The sequence below is a fragment of the Cuculus canorus genome, chromosome Z, assembly GCF_017976375.1.
Source record: "Cuculus canorus isolate bCucCan1 chromosome Z, bCucCan1.pri, whole genome shotgun sequence".
Classification (NCBI taxonomy): domain Eukaryota; kingdom Metazoa; phylum Chordata; class Aves; order Cuculiformes; family Cuculidae; genus Cuculus; species Cuculus canorus.
The window spans coordinates 18,630,001-18,648,369 of record NC_071441.1 but is presented as its reverse complement, the minus strand read 5'-3'; the positions used below and the strand labels follow the sequence as shown (position 1 = coordinate 18,648,369).

The following is an 18,369-nucleotide window of genomic DNA, read 5'->3' as shown; positions in this document are numbered from 1 at the left end:
TCAAAGAAGCTTGGATTCCCAAAATACTAATTATGTAAGATATTTAGAAAAAAATTGTAACTGTTGTTTTTATTTCAGAGAGCGAATCTGGCAGTGAAAGTGAGAACGAAGACAAGGAAGAGGACAGCAGTGATGAAAGTAGTGGGAGTTCCTCTTCCAGCGAAGAATCAAGTGACAGTGAATCAGATAGCAAAGAAAGTACTGAGAAGAAAGCATCTAGAGTTGCTGCTGAGAGGTGAGTACACATTGGTATGGTTTCAGTTTTTTGTGATACTAGCTGTTAAAGCACTCTACGTGTAAACACTCTGCTAAGCCTTTAACACACTTGGGTGTATATTGGCCAAGAAGTGATATCTCCTGTTTCAGTGTATGCCAGTAATATTCAGTCCACAAACTGGGTTTGTATTTTCATTAAATCAGACTACTCTTATGTTTGGAATTTATTTCTGAGTTCAGTAAAATCTGGGGTGGCTTTCTGAAAATTGATGTGACCTTGGGAGGCTGAATAAGTGATCAAACAGTTGTGTGAAACACTTAATTACCTTTTGCAGCAATTTTGCTGAGAGCTAAAATTAAGTCCTTCAACAGTTTGCCATTATGTAACTAAGACAATTGATTTTTCTAAATAATGTTATATTAAAAAGATTATGATCCAAATATTAGAGGCAAGGTCTGTGAAGGGAAACGGTCATAAGATATGTAAGTGTTAGCGCTTTTTAAGATTGCCCATTATCAACAGCATTATCATGTATTAAAGTATCATTAAAATCTTGAGTAATTGGGGCTAATACCTTGGATTGTATGAATCTGTTTCTTCCACTGCTGTCAGGAAGTGGCCTCTGCAGACATGATCACCCTTTACTCTGTAGTCTGCTGCCAGCTCACTTGATGAGTTTGCAGCTCAGCTCAGTCGTGGCTGACAGCGCTGATTGGGGCGCAGTACGCACTCTGCTCCTTTTATTACAGACAGTAATTAAAGCAGCTCGCCTTGCCACTTCCATAACAAACACAGCATAATGCCCTAATTATGACTTTATTAATTTAAGTCAGGATTTAATGATTTTAAAAGTGATTTATATTGTTTTTCCTGTTCAGAACAAATGAAATCTGTAGGTTAAATTAATACAGGCTTTTCATCATCGCAAAGTTAAAAAGCTAGTTACCAGTAAATTCTTTTCATTAGAATAACATCTGAAATTTTAAGCAGTAAGGTAAACAATGATTACCCATCACAACTGGCTGATGTACAATAAAGTAACATTTTTAATCTTCAAATAGAGTTTTAAAGGTAAGCTAAACATAAATTATTGAAAAACTACTTACATCATTTATATAATGGGTTCACAATAGCTTATTTGTTGCTGCAACTACAGCTTCTGTTCAGTGGCAGTGAAGGCAGTGTAGATAATTTTGTCACTACTTGTGCTATACATCATGAAGAAGAAATTTTAAATAGTCTGTGCTGGTGAATTTTTATGTTTAGCTCATTGACCTCGAACAAGTTGTTAAATGCTATCATAGAATTATTGAAGTTTGAAAAGACCTATAAGATTATCAAGTCCAACTGTCAGCCCAACACCGCCATGCCTACTATTTTTTTTAACACCTCCAAGGATGGTGACTGCACAACTTACCTGGATAGTCTGTTTTAATGCTTGATCAGTGCTTGTGCTCTTATTGAAATGTAATTTTGATAATACCTTTTTCACCATGATTTTAACAATCAGATATGCTACACTGGACTATTTTTGTGAAGTGTACTGTTTGGAAGCTTCATACTTGCTGCTTTCATTAAAAATCTTTTTGACTAAAATTTGGGGGATTGATTTCAATTTTAGTTACGTGGGTAGGCATTATTAGCATGGCATAAATGTTAATATTGATTTTTAGTAATTTTTATTAAATTTGATTTTGGTATTTCAGACCTGGGAAGCTCTTGGAAGGAGGACCATTGCCCTATTTTCCTTGCTGTTACGTTAGATTTTTCAGTTTCACTTCTTTGTAGCTTTTCCTTCTAAAAACATTGCAGTCTCAAGCAGTAATACAGCATAGTATGTTCTTTTGTACTGCTCCTAAAGCTAAGCAAAAATGTATAACTACTTAAGCGCAAATGGATTCTTAATGGGTGAGCAGTCTGGATTTGTTTAATTATTGTTGTTGTTACCCTTCAAGTCTTTAGTAACCAGTTTATTGTCTTGGGGAGAAGGCTGAATGAGGTGGTGTATGACACACCTGATTTGGAAGTATAAAATGGTTGTCTGCAGATCCGAGAACAGGGAGGTTTTTTCTGTATACAATAGTAATTTTTCTACTCTGTGATAATTGTTAGAAAACAATTTTCATTTCCTGCAATATTTCTAGGTAGTAACTCCCCCTGAGACAAAAGGATATTGTACTAATTGGTTGTTACAGTATTATTAGAAGCGAACAAGGCAGATTTTAATAATATTCAGTAGCTGTTAGCACAAAGAAACATAATCCAACATCGCCAGGATGAATAGAACTTTACTGTGTGAAGAACAGTGTCCCTGAAGTCCGTTAGCTGTGAAGTACTCAATATGACCAAAGGTGTCAGAATGTAATAGCTCTTCTGCGTAAACTCTTTAATGAATTGAAATATTTGTAGATCTTAGAAGTCTTATTTCAAGGTGGTTTTATTTAGAAGAATTAATAAAGGAATACATTCCATGCATTGATTTTTTTTTTAAAGCAATATTACTTTGCAGAAGCACCTTATAACCCATCAAGATTCTGTTAATAATAGTGGAATAGTCAGAAGGTTTCTTTATATGAAAAGGTGTCTGCAGTTTTTTTCCAAATGTCATGAGATTGATGCATGCAAATAGTATTTTTAATATTTAGCAGGTTACCATTATGTTTTGCTCTTTCACAGTTTTAGATTATGCATGGTGATTTATTGTGTAACGTGATAGAACAATTTTGTGTACCCTTAAATAAGGTACTGCTTCTGCCATCTTAGCTGATTTTTTTATTATGACGAAACACTGACTTAAAACTCATTTAATAAAACTTTGAGCTGTTAACATAGGATACTGCCTAAGCAGATTCCTTTGATGGTTTTACATGTCTCTTTAATTTTTGTTTTTCAATATGTAGTGAATCAGAGGACATTAAAAAGAAAGCAAAGGGGATCTCCACAGACAGAAGCACGTCCAGTTCCTCTGATGTAGAATCCACTTCATCAGAAGAAAGTTCTTCAGAATCGAAGTCAGAATCAGACTGTAAAAGTGACTCTGAATCTGGAAAATCTAGAAGTGCTACCTCTAGTAAGGTAAAATATGTTTTTCAAAATACCCCTATAAAATATGAAAAGATGCATCTAACCATCTGTACTTATAAATGCAATGTGTCCAGGTGGCCAAGAAGGCCAATGGTATCTTGGTTTGTATCAGAAACGGTGTGGCCAGCAGGTCTAGGGGGGTTATTTTGCCCCTGTACGTGACACTGGTGCGACCACACCTCGAATCCTGTGTTCAGTTCTGGGCCTCTCACCACAAGAAAGATGTTGAGGCTCTGGAGAGTGTCCAGAGAAGAGCAACGAAGCTGGTGAGGGGGCTGGTGAACAAGTCTTAGGAGGAGAGGCTGAGGGAACTGAGGTTGTTTAGCCTGGAGAAGAGGAGGCTGAGGGGAGACCTTATTGCTCTCTGCAACTACCTGAAAGGAGATTGTAGAGAGGAGGGTGCTGTCCTCTTTTCCCAAGTGACAGGGGACAGGACAAGGGGGAATGGCCTCAAGCTCTGCCAGGGGAGGTTCAGGCTGGATCTCAGGAAAAAATTTTTCTTGGAAAGAGTCATCGGGCACTGGCAGAGGCTGCCCAGGGAGGTGTTTGAATCACCATCCCTGGAGGTATTTAAAGACAGGAAGAGGAGGTTCTCCGTGACACAGTTTAGTGGCAGATAGGAATGTTTGAAGGTGCAAAAGTGTTCAGTAGAGCTACTTATGTGTCATTTAAGTTTTAATTGCTTACCCCAGTGAAGAAAAAGAGGTTAAAAGTTTATTATACTCAAGCTAGCATTATAGACCTAAAGCTAGTAGAATTAATTAGTTTCTGGTTCTCTACTTACCTTTCATTAGAAAAAATAAATAATTGAGGAACTTCATGATAAATCCTTTGAGGTAGAAAAGTAGAAGAATTTCTGAAACTTCTTTTTTCAGTTATGAAATTATTTATTGTGCATTTCTTTCTATGTATTTTATTAAAAATTTGAATGGTAGAATTGTAGGTCAGAAATTTCCATTTTAATACTGATAAGTGTTTTTGAAAATTAAGTTGATACTCTGATGCAGTGTTAAATTACTTCAAGAGATTTCAGTCAGGACTCCTGTCTAGATTGCTAAATACTCAAAACAGACGTTGCATTGGATGCAGTTGTAGGATAGGTATGTTTTGAACAGTTAAGAGAGAAGGCTGTAACTTTATTAAACTGTTTCGGTATGCATTACTTTTAGTTGAGGAGGTAAGGCTCTGTATTTCTCTAAACTTGAACTTACCTTGTACGTAGTTCTTTGTTTCAAAACTTCATAGGTCAGCCTGTAAACCGCAACTTTAAATCTATTCTTTTCTTCTACCAAGTAGAACAAGAGATTGAGACTATAACATTTGTAAAATTGAGGTGTGTTTCCATAGTTGGATCATATTTTCCTGCCCAAATACCACACTGGGTAACGCAGCTATGTCGACGTTTTTTCTAATAGAGAAGTCAAACTGGATCTTAGCAAAAGTGGTAGCACAACAAATGTAACATAAATCTTCTCAGAATAAATTCCTTTGACGGTAGATGGTAATTAAATTAACAGTTTGTAGGTTCTCCTGTTAGCACAGTACCAGAAAGTAATAGGTAAGCTTACCTGCTTAGTGCTGAACAACCACTGTGAAACCATGTCTAAGCAGTAGTGTCTTCTCTCTGCTGCATTCCTCCATCTTTCTCAGGATATAAGCACCGTTGTTCATACTTTCTTTCACTACATACATATAAACTGTTCCGTTTCTTTCACAGGATATGTGAGGACTGCTAGCGTAAAGAAGCATTTTGTATTTTAAAACATCAGTTGAGAATGTGTGAAATTAAATATACTGAATAATATGAGAACTAGAATGTCCACGAAGCTTGGGTTTGTTTTGTTGAAGTCAGTTGTCAAGCCCTTGGATTTTGAGAGAATAGAAAGAACATTTCAGTAGGCCGAAAGTCTTACTTGATTAAGTAGCACCTTGAAAGAAGTGTGTTAGGAGCAAAGACTATTTATAAGCAGTTAACAGAAGACTTGATCAGAGGCAAAGGATAGAACTGAAAAATTGCAAAGCTTTTAAACATCACAGAAAAATGTTAGAACAAATAGTAGTGGCTTTATTGCATGGCAGCAGGAGAAGCAGTAAGGAGATTTTTGAAAAGAAAAGACAGCATAGAGCTCATTATGAAAAGCCAAATGTTTTATGTTCCTTAAATTATTTTTCAGGGAGAAATGCAAGGGGAACAAGCTAAGGCTGATGGACTGTAAAAAGCAGTGGTCAAGGGACCTCCTGCAGGGGGCAGGAGGGAAGTTAATTTGGTGCTCTTGAACACAGAGCACTGTTTCAGTCTACAGTCTTAAGCCCTAGGACCATGAAGTTAGTTTCCAATTTAAGCCATGTTGGATTCCCTGTGTTTATACTTCAGGTGTTTCAGCAGCATAATTGGGTGAGGGGGGGTGGAAAGAATTGCAGGTATTTTGCATCAAAGTTGATTGTTATACTGGTTAGCTTAATCAATTTTTTTGAGACACACCTGTTTTGAGCCCTGTGAGGATAGGTGGAGCCAACTGCTGATACTAGGTAAGCCCTTCCAAGCTGGAAAGAAAAGCAGTTGTTAACAAACTTTAAAGAACATTATAGTGTCTTTTATAGAGCCCTTGTGTGGAGGTGCATTTTACAAAAACCACCCATGTTTATTTTAATTCCAGAAAAATCTTGGCATTTTTCTGCTTCCCACCTGGCTTCTTTTAAGACCACGCAGGAATCAGACAGATTCAGAAATGCATGTGTTTATTAGGATAGATTTTTATTGGAAAAGCCATTGCTTATGTCATTCTGCTAAGCGTGTTCTTAACTTGGTCAGTTTGTATGGAGAGTGATGCATTAGAATTTCTTTTCCTTTTAAATAAAACTGGAAAGATTTTCTGAAACACATATTGTTAAGAGGAATGGTTAGTAGGCTCTATTTTTATAGGGTCTCAGTTTGCCACACATTATGAACTATGCCAAGTAGCTGAAGTTTTAGGTGGTGTTTACCACTCTATATATTTTGGCACTATTGCCATGTTCAGCAGACTTTTCATAATAAAAAGGTTTGATTAACACTCATATGGGAGATTAATTTGTGCGTGTATTCGTGCATTTACTAGCATTAAAATAGGTTAGAAAAACTTAGATTATTTTTCCTAAGTATATTATTAATGCTTTATATTTTTTCTCTTGGAAGAATCATTTTGAAAAAGCTGTTGTGTTCACTGTAACTGTGCTGCAGTGAATGGAAAAGTCACTCTCTTGTATTGCAGTGTTTTGTATAATTTTGAAATATGGATAGTTTCAAGTGTTCAGATACATATTATACAGTAAGCATAAATACTGTAGAGCTAAAATGCAGATTTGAGGATGATGCATGTATAAGTAGGTGTCTCTGCAGTGGGATTTTAAAATCAGCTACTATTGACCTCCTTATACAAGTATAATGCAGTCACTCAGCTGTTAAAAATCTGATCCACTATTTAAAAAAATATACAAAAACAAATTGTCTATCTTTCTGCCTGATCTCTTTTCAAGTGCTAACACAATGGAAACAGTGGGTGATCTGTCAATGCATTTGGATTGTCAATGATGGTTTTGTATAAATATTGGGAGGATAAGAAATAAAATTCGCACAGCAAAATATGATTTCATCTGCCTTTTCTTTGCAGCTCCATGGCTCATGCTGCGGTGTGAAATTCTCATTTTACACACTTTGCAGGCGGAGCACATGAATTATGCATTGAGCAAGAGAAATCTCCTGCTTCAAGTCCTATATGCATTTACCAGGTTCTATCTCTATTACCAAGATGAATTGCAAATGGAGAAATGTTTGATGGAATATAGCTTAACTTCTTTGTTTAGTATTCTGCGTTTCCCTTAGTGGGCTCTCTTGGTAGGAAACTGTTTGGATCATATTGTAGAATTAGTTTTAAGAAAAAAGATGAAAAATTATGGTACACAGAAATGCCAGACACGTCAGATCCTTTTTTGTGTCTTGATTTGGAATGCAAAGCTTTTTCATTCAACAGAAATATACGTTGGTGGCATTTGTTGCAGTCATTGGGTGTTTATTATTCCTAGAAATCCAATCAATTCTATTTTCTTGGAAAAAGCAAATTCAAAAATAATCATGTTTGTAATAGACAAACCCGTGTAAATGGATTTCTTTGGTGTTTTGTACAGAATTGCACACAATTAATATATATCCATAAGTAGAAATATGCATGTAAATATGAAAGTACTTGTGGTTTTGTGTGTTTATGTAGCATGCCTACACACACATGCAAGTAGTCAGCTATTTACTTAAGCCTGACACACTTGACTGAAGTAGAAAATAAGACGTGATCATACTGTAACATTAGCTTTATCTTGATTTAGTTAGCTTCTGATTTTACATTTCCCAGATGGTAGGTTGGTTTGGTGGAGTTTTTTTTGTCTGTGGCTTTGTTTGTTTACAGAAAACTGATATATTTAAGTACAGTATTCTGACAAAGTGTGCAGTGAATATTTCTCTCCTTGATATAATGATTCTGTACTTGTACCTTATGTTAGGACCATTTTATTTTATTTTTAAGTATAAGAAGTAAGGTATCTTCAGTGGTTCTTTTTCCCATTTTTAAAGATGAATTACATTGAAGATTCAAAATATCAGTGCAGAACTGAATTTTATCTTGCAAAATTACATATGAAACATTGTGATATGTACTTAGTACCTATTTTAGGATGTCAAACTAAGTAACAAGAAAAACCAAACTGAAGCATACTATTAATGTTATTTGTGACATAGAATGTCGTATCGTAATTGTCTGCAGTAAACAGATTAACAATAAGAGGATTTTTTAGCTCTGACTCCTAATCTTTTAAATTTCTTGACTTAGCAATGCTGCCATTGGCAGAACTGAAGCATATTGAAAAATCTTATTCTTGTGTGCTATAACCTCTTAATGTGGGTGAGCCACTTTTTGCAGAATTTAATTGGCCACATAAAAAGGAAGTGGAAAAATCCTATCTCCACTGGAATAATTAGCAAAGATAGAACTCTAGCTAAAAATAACCTTTGAACCTTAATCATAGTTGAAGACAGAACTGTATCTTATGGATAAGTGGGAGGAGGGAGTGAAAGAGTGCAGAAATTGAGTTTTTTTTAAAAAAAAATATATTTGCATTTTGCTTAACTGTATTTTCTTCTTGTACATTGAGGTGTCTGAGTAGTTTGTAGTTTAGCAAAAAAAGTTGTGATACATAGTTTAGTTTAAAAAGACTCCAGCTAACAGCTAAACCCCTGGTTCGGACTTAAGTATTCACTAAATGGTGGTATAAAAATACTTGGAATTCATTAAAAGAATTGTCATGACGTTGTTTCTCTGTCACTTCGCAGAGGTGAGTAATGCAAATAGCAGTAGCTTATGAACTATACTATTGCCCTTATTTCATGGATTTTTAGAGAAATAGACAAAAGCTGCTTAATGACTTGCCAGTAGTCACACTGGAGGAGGAAAATCAAGTTTTACAGTTGTGACCAGAATGAAAGTTGAAGAGAGTGAGTTCTGCAGCAGGGTCCCTCACTAATTCTGGACAAGGCATATAAGGAATGGAATAACATTGCCACTATTTTAAAGGTAGTTTGTGGAGGAGGTCTGTGTTCCAGATAAATCAGTGGTAGTAGAAAACTCAAATACCCTGGTGGTAAGGACCATGGAAGTATGTTTATTTAAAAGTAGTGGCTTCTGTTGTGGACAAGATTCTTCGTCTTCCAGAGTGTCTAAAGCACATCTGTAATGATTGCATAAAAGAATATCGTCTATTTGAGCCATGGAAGAAAATTGTGAGTGATATTATTTTAGCTCAGTCAAGCCTGGTAGTTATTAACATCAACAGCTTCAAATAGCAAGTATGTAAGCTAGTTTCTTCCATGTTGTTTTGAAGCAGCCATGGAGATTCTCCCAAAACTGGAAAAATTTAGACTCAGCGTTATTGTTAGTTTACAGCTGACCATGAGGCTGAGACTAGAAGAAAGGGAATGCACCTTTAGGGAAGAGGGATCATTTAATTCTGTGGTCGTAGTCAAAGAAAGTGATTCTAGCTATTGAGTTTGTGAGCTCCAAGCTCCCGTTGGAATTTGTATTCTGAGTGCCTGAAGAGACTGTGATAGCTTGCAAGAAGTGCTAAAGAAAAGGAGACCCATATGGACATACAGACTTCTACTGATTTGTTTAGACCAAGAATAATATATGTGTCTGCATTTGGCTGTCACATGCTGCTGAAGAAGAAATTGGTAAACGAGAAGGTTCACAGAAGTGTGGCTCTTGGAAAGGCTACGTTTAAATTGCTTGGAATGTCTTGGGTAGTGAGCAACATCTTAAGGTCTAGAGGTTGTAAACGAATTACTCTCTGAAAGAATGACAAAGCGTTCTGTTGGCTGACTCGAGCCAGAAAGACCAAAGACAGAAGGAGTTCCTCAGCCAATCCAGACAAAGAATGCTTAAGAGGGGGTACAAATAGCATGATGGCAAACTGTCTGATGTGCATGCAGTGGGTAGAGTGCCCAGGTTCTGGCTACATTGAGAGATCAGTCCTTTTTACTTAACTACCCTACTACTCCTATTTACTAAACTACTCCATATTTAGCTGTAACACACTAAATTTTGTCCTGAATCACAACTGCTTAGATATGTTCTGTGGGTATTACAACTTTTTATTTCACTATATTGAAGGAAATTTTGTAGAAATGTTCTGTTTGCCAAGTAACTGAGATCACTCTATTGCTTCTCTATTGTTTACTGTACTTTACAATATTAGAATGTGTCTTACTGTATCAATTTTAAAAAAATTGAAACTTTTTTGTGATAAAAATTAGTTTTTCTTATTTGCCCAGCAATTAAGTGGAAACTCAGTAAATGGTTGGACAGGATTCCATACTCTTAGATAAGTGCAAATAACACCACTTTCTTATGAATGGATTTTGCTTTTCATAGGGAAACAGAAATATTATTCCCAAGTCTTTTGTCTTTAAAAAAAAAAGTTTCTATCTCTATTTTAATGGTCTGATCTGTCACCCAAAGTTTTCTATAAGTAGTAGCTATTATCAATACAAAACAAAAACATGGGCTTCAGAGGAGTCACTCACATGTGGAGTTTAGATTCAGCTTACTGATACAAAGAAATCTTTCTCATTAGGTGAACTCTGTGAATTCAAAGCTGTAAAAATGGATACATTTTTCTTTTACAAGAGAAAAATATATTTTGCTTCATATAAGTATTAAAGACTTTTCTTCTTCTGGTATGGTATGGTAATACATTACATATTCATGTATTTTGACAGAAAGAAGAAAAAAGAATACAAGATAGAAAAGCTCCAAATAAACAAGACGTGTTCCTCTTAGATCTAGATGATTGTAAGTATCTTGACTAAAGATTCATTTTTCCCATGACATAAATTCAATTCATTTAATTCAATGAATTTTAAATGTCTGAAACATTGATTCTCTTCATTTATTGTACCAGCTTCCTGACCAAAAAAAAATTGCTTAGACTACCAACTTATTTTTAAGCATAAAAATTACAATGTATGATTTTATTTGTTTTACAATTGAGAAATAGTTTCAAAATTTAGAAGGTTTGGTATGTAAAACAGTTATTTTGAGAATTTTTGTATGTTTGGACTTGTTTTCCCTTAAAGTGGGTTTATTTTCTCAGTTGCTAGTGGATGTTACTTTTACAACATCTGTGCAACCTATGCTATAATAAGATGCTAAAAATCACAGTTGGAGGGTAGAGTAGAGCTGGTGTTGGATTTTGGCTATGCTTTTTAGTACCGTTCTTCAAGTTTACTTCCATAGGTGCAACACATTAGAATTGCATTAATATGTATTTTGCACATAAATTGTAAATGAAAATGTGCTGCTTAGTATGGATCAGACTGAAGTATGAAAGAGAGGAAAAATGGGAAAGGAGGATAAAATATTTTTACTGCAAATAACATGGTCTATATATATCAGTTTTATTTATATTTTCATTGTATATTTTGAGTATTGAGGCTGTATGTTTGAAAAAAATGATCTTCTGCAATTAAGAAACATATATAAGATTAAAATAAGTAGATGAAGTGGAAAGTTTTTGCACTTAATGAAAATAGGTCACTGCCCTTCTCAGTATTCTAAAATTTTTTGAAATTAAGTATCAATTGCCTTTTTTACTTCTAGTCTGTCCTGTGACAACACCTGTGGCAGTTCCTACAGCAGCTGTTTTATCCCCAAGTTTAACAGCAGACCTAGAGGGATTAAGTTTGTTGAGTTCATCGGTCATTGATGTAAGTAGCCTTTAGAATTTGGGGTGAATGGAGAGGAGTGTGCATCTTAAGCATTTTACATATTTTTGAGACAGCCATTCAAGTGGTTTTTTAGAAGTACTTTCACTTATAATGTTCTTGTATGAAATTCTGGTTTACATGCAAGTCTGGCACCTTTTTTGATCTGTAATAATTACATTCTGAAATGCAGAGAGAAGTATGAATATTGCATGTCTGAGAAGGATTTTTAACCTTCTCTTTCAATCTGTATTTTTTCTGCCTTGGGGGAACTTTAATTCGCAAATTAACTATACAGATCTTTAAAATCATCTAGTTGATACGCTAATCCTCGGCCTGATTGTGTACCATACAGTCCTCCAATTATGACATTTTGCTTCCTGGAAGTAATTTTTCATGAGTATAAAAAGCATTGCCCCTGGGTGAAAATAAAAAGGGTATAGATTTACAATCAGTGTTGTATCAGTACTTGTCATGATTCATTCTGTTAGTGCTTTCTGCTTTGTAGCACTTTCCATTAGGGAATCTCAAAACTATAGGTATAATTAAGGTTCGCAAAGTCATGGAGGGTAGAGGGCATTTCTTTGTTGGGGGAAAGGATAGTAGCTGGTCTTGTTCTTTTTTGGTTGTTTTCTTTAAGTCATTTTGTGTGTTCAATTTAAATTGCAATTTAATAAAGAAATGCAGCGGTACCATATAAGGTATTTATTCCCGTGAAAGTGGTTGGGAGTGATGAGAAAACATAGCAGAGGCACAGGCATTTTTTAGCCCACCCTTGCTTCTAATGTGGCTGGCATATAGAAGCTACACTGCAACTTTAATAACTACTGGTGAAGTACTTTGTGCCAGCTTTGAGAGCAGTAAGTTTGCAAAATCAAATACTTCTTACATAATGAATCTGTATGTATTATTTGAAATAAAAGGTCTTAACTGATAATAACGAAAGGTCTTAGTTTCATGTTTGTAGGCTATACAGCTTGGGTTTGGAAAGGTAGGGTTTCAGATGATATGTTGGATATTAGCCTTATCTCAGTAAATTGTGATGAAATTTACATTTCAAGCCGAGCAGTAACAGTCTGTGCACATGCAGTCACTTTACCTGATGTATAGTTGTTAACATGTCACAGAGTCTGAAAATGCCAGAAAATCTCTTCCATGTTACGTTGGAGTGCAGAATGCAGTGTTGGGTGACAACTATACAGTTGTAGTTTAACTGTAGTGTTATTCCTGTGATTGCAATCCGGTGATTTCTTCTTTGCTATCCTTTATCGCTTTGACAGCTCAAAACTAAGGCAATCATCTGTTTTCCTGTCTCTGGGTTAGCTTCAGAATGACACTAGTGTCTTTGCTTTGCTTCAGAATTATCATCTTGAAGAGTAAGTTAAAGATAGCAATCAGTAATGTTGGATGCTTGAGAACACCCACTGTTTGCCAATGTGTTTAGTCCTTCATTGTCTAAAGTATGTGAACACATACTCCACTCCTACATTCATGATTGCTTTCCTCATGATTGCCACTATTTGTTTGCTATATTGCTTCTCCCCATTCTTCAGAAAGTAGCTGCAACAAAATAACATTGGATAGAAAGAGCTGGAAGGTGTAGGCTGAACAGCAGAAGTTCTGCATGAAGTTTGATTCTGCAAAATGTACAGTACCTTTCTTGGTACTGCTGAGTTCCTCATAAAATATATAACCAGCAAAGAAGCTGGAAATTTCCTCATAATCCCTCATCTAGAAGCAACCCAAATCACAAAGAACTAATTTTTGCTGCCCGGATAGTAATCACTTGTTTGGCACTCTGTTCTTTTCAGATCTAAGCTCAACTTGCATTGCTGTTTATAATAATTGCAGATGAGGTCCTTTGCTGAATTTTGTGCGCCAGGAAACAGCAAAAGTTAAACACTAAGGCTAAAAACTGTTCTTTCAAATAGTGTCCACATGTTGTAAAAATTCATGTGTGCAAATAGTTAAAGAACTATTGTCACATGTTGTTCAGCACCAACGGGTAATTTTCTAAAATAGTATTTTAAATTTAATCTGATGACTAGTTCTAAAAATAAGGAGAATAGTTGTCATACTTGGGGAAACTTTTTCTTCCTTCAAGAGGAGAGAAAATGAATTTAACTGTAGGGCACATGCCAAACTAACAATGAGAAATTAATTTTTTACTAGTCAGTGGAGAGCATGGAGTAAAAATAGGTAAGTATGGTATATGACCCTAATATCAAAGAAATGTAGCTGCCACTTATCTTGTCTCGCAGTCTATTATTCAAATCGTTCAGTGCTGTAATTGGATACAGCTTTTAGAAAACTTACAAGTCCAAATTCACAGCTGCTGATCATTATAGAAAGCATAAATACAATAATGGTTTTATAGTAATGGTATGGGTCTCTTTAAACCTACAAAACCAAAATATCCTTGAAAAGAAACTACAGTGCAAAACCTGATGCTTTGTCCAGCGGCTCATTTGTTTTTATGATTCATGTTTACATATAGCACATTTCCAGCTCATATAAATGCACACATGCATATTATAGTTGTTTCAGGAAAAACTGAATTCTGTGGAATTTGTGGATAACTTTCTTCCTGCTGGATGCAAAACATGCTAAATTCTTGTACATGCTTCTGCCCTGGTATATGTAGTCCATCTTCAGGTGGCTTCCACTGAACCAGGTAACTGAGGTCGTCAGAGGCTGCTATGCGGCTCTTTGAGGTATGTGTGCAAGATAAGTCAGGCCTAAATGCTTGGGGAAGCTCCACGTTTGGAGTCAATTCAGTTTTAGATGGATACATTTGCAGGCTTCAAAGATGCAGTGTCAATGAAAAATGGGAGGCAAGAGAAAGCTGCAAGCTGTCGGTGTAAAGCAGTTATCTGAAAACACTAGAAATATGTGTTATCCCCTAAGGGGAGGTTATAAAGTTAGAGAAGAGGGAACTGAAAGCAAAACTTATGAATGACGTAAGGACTGGGAGCATTACAACCTGCTGCAGGAAATAATATTTTAAGCTGGGTGTGTGGGAGAAGAAAGAGGGCAGCTATGGTATTGGAGAGAACCTGAAGAGGGGGAGTGATCATCTGTTTCTATATATTACACAGCTGATGAGGAAAAAAGCTAAGCCACCTGTTCTTTTCTCATTAGGATTTTAGATAGTAAAAATGTACAAGCAACTGCTCTCCTAAATGTGTAGGGCTGCATATGATAATAAACTGGTAAAAATGACACATACTTCTAAAAATAAAACTAGTGAGGAGGAAATACTGCTTTGGTAGCATGAAATTTGTTATGATTCAGAACAGTGATAGTGCAAGGGAGAACTGACAGCTGGTTACGAGCTCTGATCGTGGTAGCAGGTGGATGGGGCAGAAAGTGTGTAGAAATATAGACTGAGTTGAGTAGGACTTGAGGGAAGAGGATTGTCCCCTGCCCCACATAGAGGATAATTTGGGGAAAAAAGTAAAGGGTGAGTAAGAAAAGTTGATGACAAAAGCATGTAGCCAAAGATGGGAAAGTAGTAAGAAGGTACTTATAAAAATATTTGATGCAACAATTAAGTGTTGTTATTAATTATTATGCATATGGAATTATGGTATAACTGTAGAAATTTTACTTACTAATGTTTTATTTGGCACATTCAGTGTATTCTCTTGATAGTAGTTATTACCGGTGATATGTTTTTGTTGTCTCCTACTTCTCAGAGTTCCACAGAAACTGTTAAGAAGGGAAGGAGTAAATCATCTTGTTCTGTCTAATATCTTCAACAGAACTTTTGACTGAGATCCACTTTGAGAACTTCTTTAGAGTGGTGATGCATAGAGCAGAAATAATAGCTTTTGACAAAAGTCAAGGTCAAGCTGCAAACCTGTCAAACCGGGTGATAAATACATTTAATTTCAAATGGAGCACACTTACAGAATTCCTTAAGAAACAGTAAACATGAACTGCCTCAATATTAAACTAGAGATATTTTCAGAATAGGAGGACACCTTAAATGGTATTTTAATTTCAAAGTTGTTAAGGTAGACTTTTACAGGGGAAAACTTTCTTATCATTCAAGTTGCTTTTTCCCTTTAGGCTCTTTCTGATTACACTGTACTGTAATGTTAAGACTGATTCTGAAGTATATTCTTTTCCTATATGAAGCATCTCTTCTTAGGAACACAAGGATTGCAATAATGGTTTATATCATGGCTCTAGTCTAGTATGTAGCTTACAGGAAAGGTTAGCATGAGGTCCTTAAGAATTTGTGAAAACCTACAGTAGAGAAAGGCACAGCAGTTTTTTCAAACAGTGCTGTGCACTCAGCTTGGTGGGTTTTATTTTTTCAGAGTTTTGTTAGCAATAATCATTCTAAAACTAGATATATTTATCATTCATGTAAGTTGTGGTCTGAGTTCTTACCCCAGAAGTGTCTGTACTAGAAGAAACATAAACTTGTTAATGTTGTGAAAGAGATGTAGTGCAATCACTTGTGATAGCAGCAGACTGTATGAGATGGTACCACTACATTCTTCCTACTCCTCTGCCCTGTGTTCTCAGGGAGATTTTGATCAACTACCATTGTTTTTTTTAAATAACTAATTTTATATTTCTGTAAATCTATCCAGTCCCTCTTAGAATGTGTCTTAAATTTTTTTATGTAGACAAACTGTTTCTTTTAAATCAATTTTCAATGTTAGTCACCTCTTCTGTCTGATGTTTTTGTGGTTTTGTGTTAGAATAATACAGGCTTATAGTATCCTTAATATAATTTTTTTTTCCCCCTCTTGTTTTTCAGCTTCCTTTAAGAAATGCCTTACCCTTTTGGTGTTTCGTCACAGGAAGGCTCTTTCCTGTGCATTAAATGGTTTCATTATACTTCTTCTAAAGCACACCTTTTTACATAAAGATTGAAATTGGGAAGGTTGTTGGGTGGAGGTAAAGGGGGAGTGTGCCACAAGATAGTCTACAAGATAGGCCCTGTGTGTGCTTATGTCTTCTTTGCACTGTTCACCTTAACTTGCACATTGAGGAGAGATATTTTTGCAGTTCTGCATAGTTTTCTGGACAGCTTCTTTTCTAAAAATGATGCTTTTTCCATGTGGAACAGTTTAAAGTATCTGTGTTGTCTCTGTGTTCCCCTACTCTGTGCTCAACAAGATTTGTATCTAACATAAGGCTTAATTAAAAGCACTTTTTACAAATATCATATGTTTGTAGGGTGCCTGGGAAACTTTGTACCTGTGAGGCAAGTGAAAAGGTGTAGTCTTAAATTTAAGATTTAAAAAGCAGCTTTCTCATGGTGCTGCCCAAAATTTAGCTGTACAGCTGATTAGGTGTGACTGATGCTTGTGGGAAGGCGGTGTGGTCCGGTGGATACAGAACTGAGTGTTACATATGGAAAATGAGTTCTATTTTTGGCTACTACTTGCATGATCTGGAGGGAGTAACTTAATCTCTTAGTTTTCCATCTGAAAAATGAGGATAATGATGCCTACTCACCTTGGGAAAGCACTTGGAGATGTGCAAATGAGTGTTGCTGTTAATCAGCAGATATTAACCATTGCCAAGACAGAAGAAGGAATGAAACAAAGACCTCCTGCATTCTTACATTTTCTGTTTATATAGATTTGCTGTATAAGAAGGCATTCTTAAATTGGTAACATAGTATATGTTTTATATGAAATCTTTGAAATTTACGTGATTTCGGAAATTGCTTCCACATGCTTTTTTAAATGATGTCTTGAGGAAAAAAAACCAACCTGCTATGACACTGTGTTTTAAAATGTCATTTTGCCTTTATTCTTTAATTAGAAATCCATTTATCAATATTTGTGATGTTTATTAGTGTTCAAGCCTTAAAAATACCCATCTTATGTTTATTAGATGCATTAATTGGCAAGCTCTGCACATAAATAGGTTGAAGGCTCTTAATTGTTTCTTTTAAATAGATTAGAGAATTTAATTTGAAAATTCAAACATGATCTCGTTTCTGATAAAAGACATTGGCCCAAACAAATTGTATGACCAGTCTGAGAGGTATATTGTATTATTGCTGTGTATAATATCATTGATTTAGTTGATTACTGTGTGGTTTTGTACTAAATACTCTCCAGACTGAGTCTTTTATTTATGCTTTTGTATATAATGCACGCATCGTATTAATTATATATATGTTATAAATTATATATGGTGTATAATTATCTAAATATAATATATGATTAGTTAGCAACTTGTATATTAATTAAATGGCATTGTGAGTAACCAGGTCTTTGATTATCAGTAATGTTCCTAATGCAAAGCTAATTTGTTGTTTTCTTATCTTGGAGTGAAAAAGATTAAACCAATATTCAAATACTATACTTAGAAATAAAAGTGCTAAAATTGCAAAGTAAATTGCAATTACAATATTAAAATCCTACATATATAATAGAAATTAAATTGGGGGGAAAGGCTAATTGCAAAAAAGTAACTCCTTTAGATAAGTTACTGTGAGGAGACTTGTGATCTCTTTTTGCCTTCCGTTAAAAGTAACTACTGCCCTTTAAACCAGTCTAACATTTTGAGAATTAAATGCTTAGATCTGTGAGAGAATTTAAAGTAATGCTTCTTTTTCTTCCCACCATGAGAAATGCGTATATCACAATCCTTAAAATAGGACTGCTGTAAACAGAATGATAGTAGCTTTTTAAAAACAATGTTATGTAATGCATGATGATTCCTTATGTTATTCTTTAAATATGTACTGTGGTAATATATGTAAACCAGAGCATGTCTCTATGTGTGTTTTGCTACGTAATGC

The 18,369-nt window shown here is 35.3% G+C and overlaps 1 protein-coding gene across 3 annotated transcripts in view; it reads left to right on the top strand.

Moving 5' to 3' along the window:
• Positions 1-18,369, top strand: part of AP3B1 (adaptor related protein complex 3 subunit beta 1) — a 164,863-nt gene that overhangs the window by 93,476 nt on the left and 53,018 nt on the right. For all 3 annotated transcript variants that reach the window (XR_008447714.1, XM_054053905.1, XM_054053906.1), the window contains exons 19-22: positions 79-235; positions 3,118-3,292; positions 10,605-10,677; positions 11,485-11,591. Coding sequence is in view for 2 of the 3 variants with exons in the window: in XM_054053905.1 (XP_053909880.1) it covers positions 79-235; positions 3,118-3,292; positions 10,605-10,677; positions 11,485-11,591 (512 nt within the window). In the remaining variant the exon portion in view is untranslated. The remainder of the gene's footprint in view (positions 1-78; positions 236-3,117; positions 3,293-10,604; positions 10,678-11,484; positions 11,592-18,369) is intronic.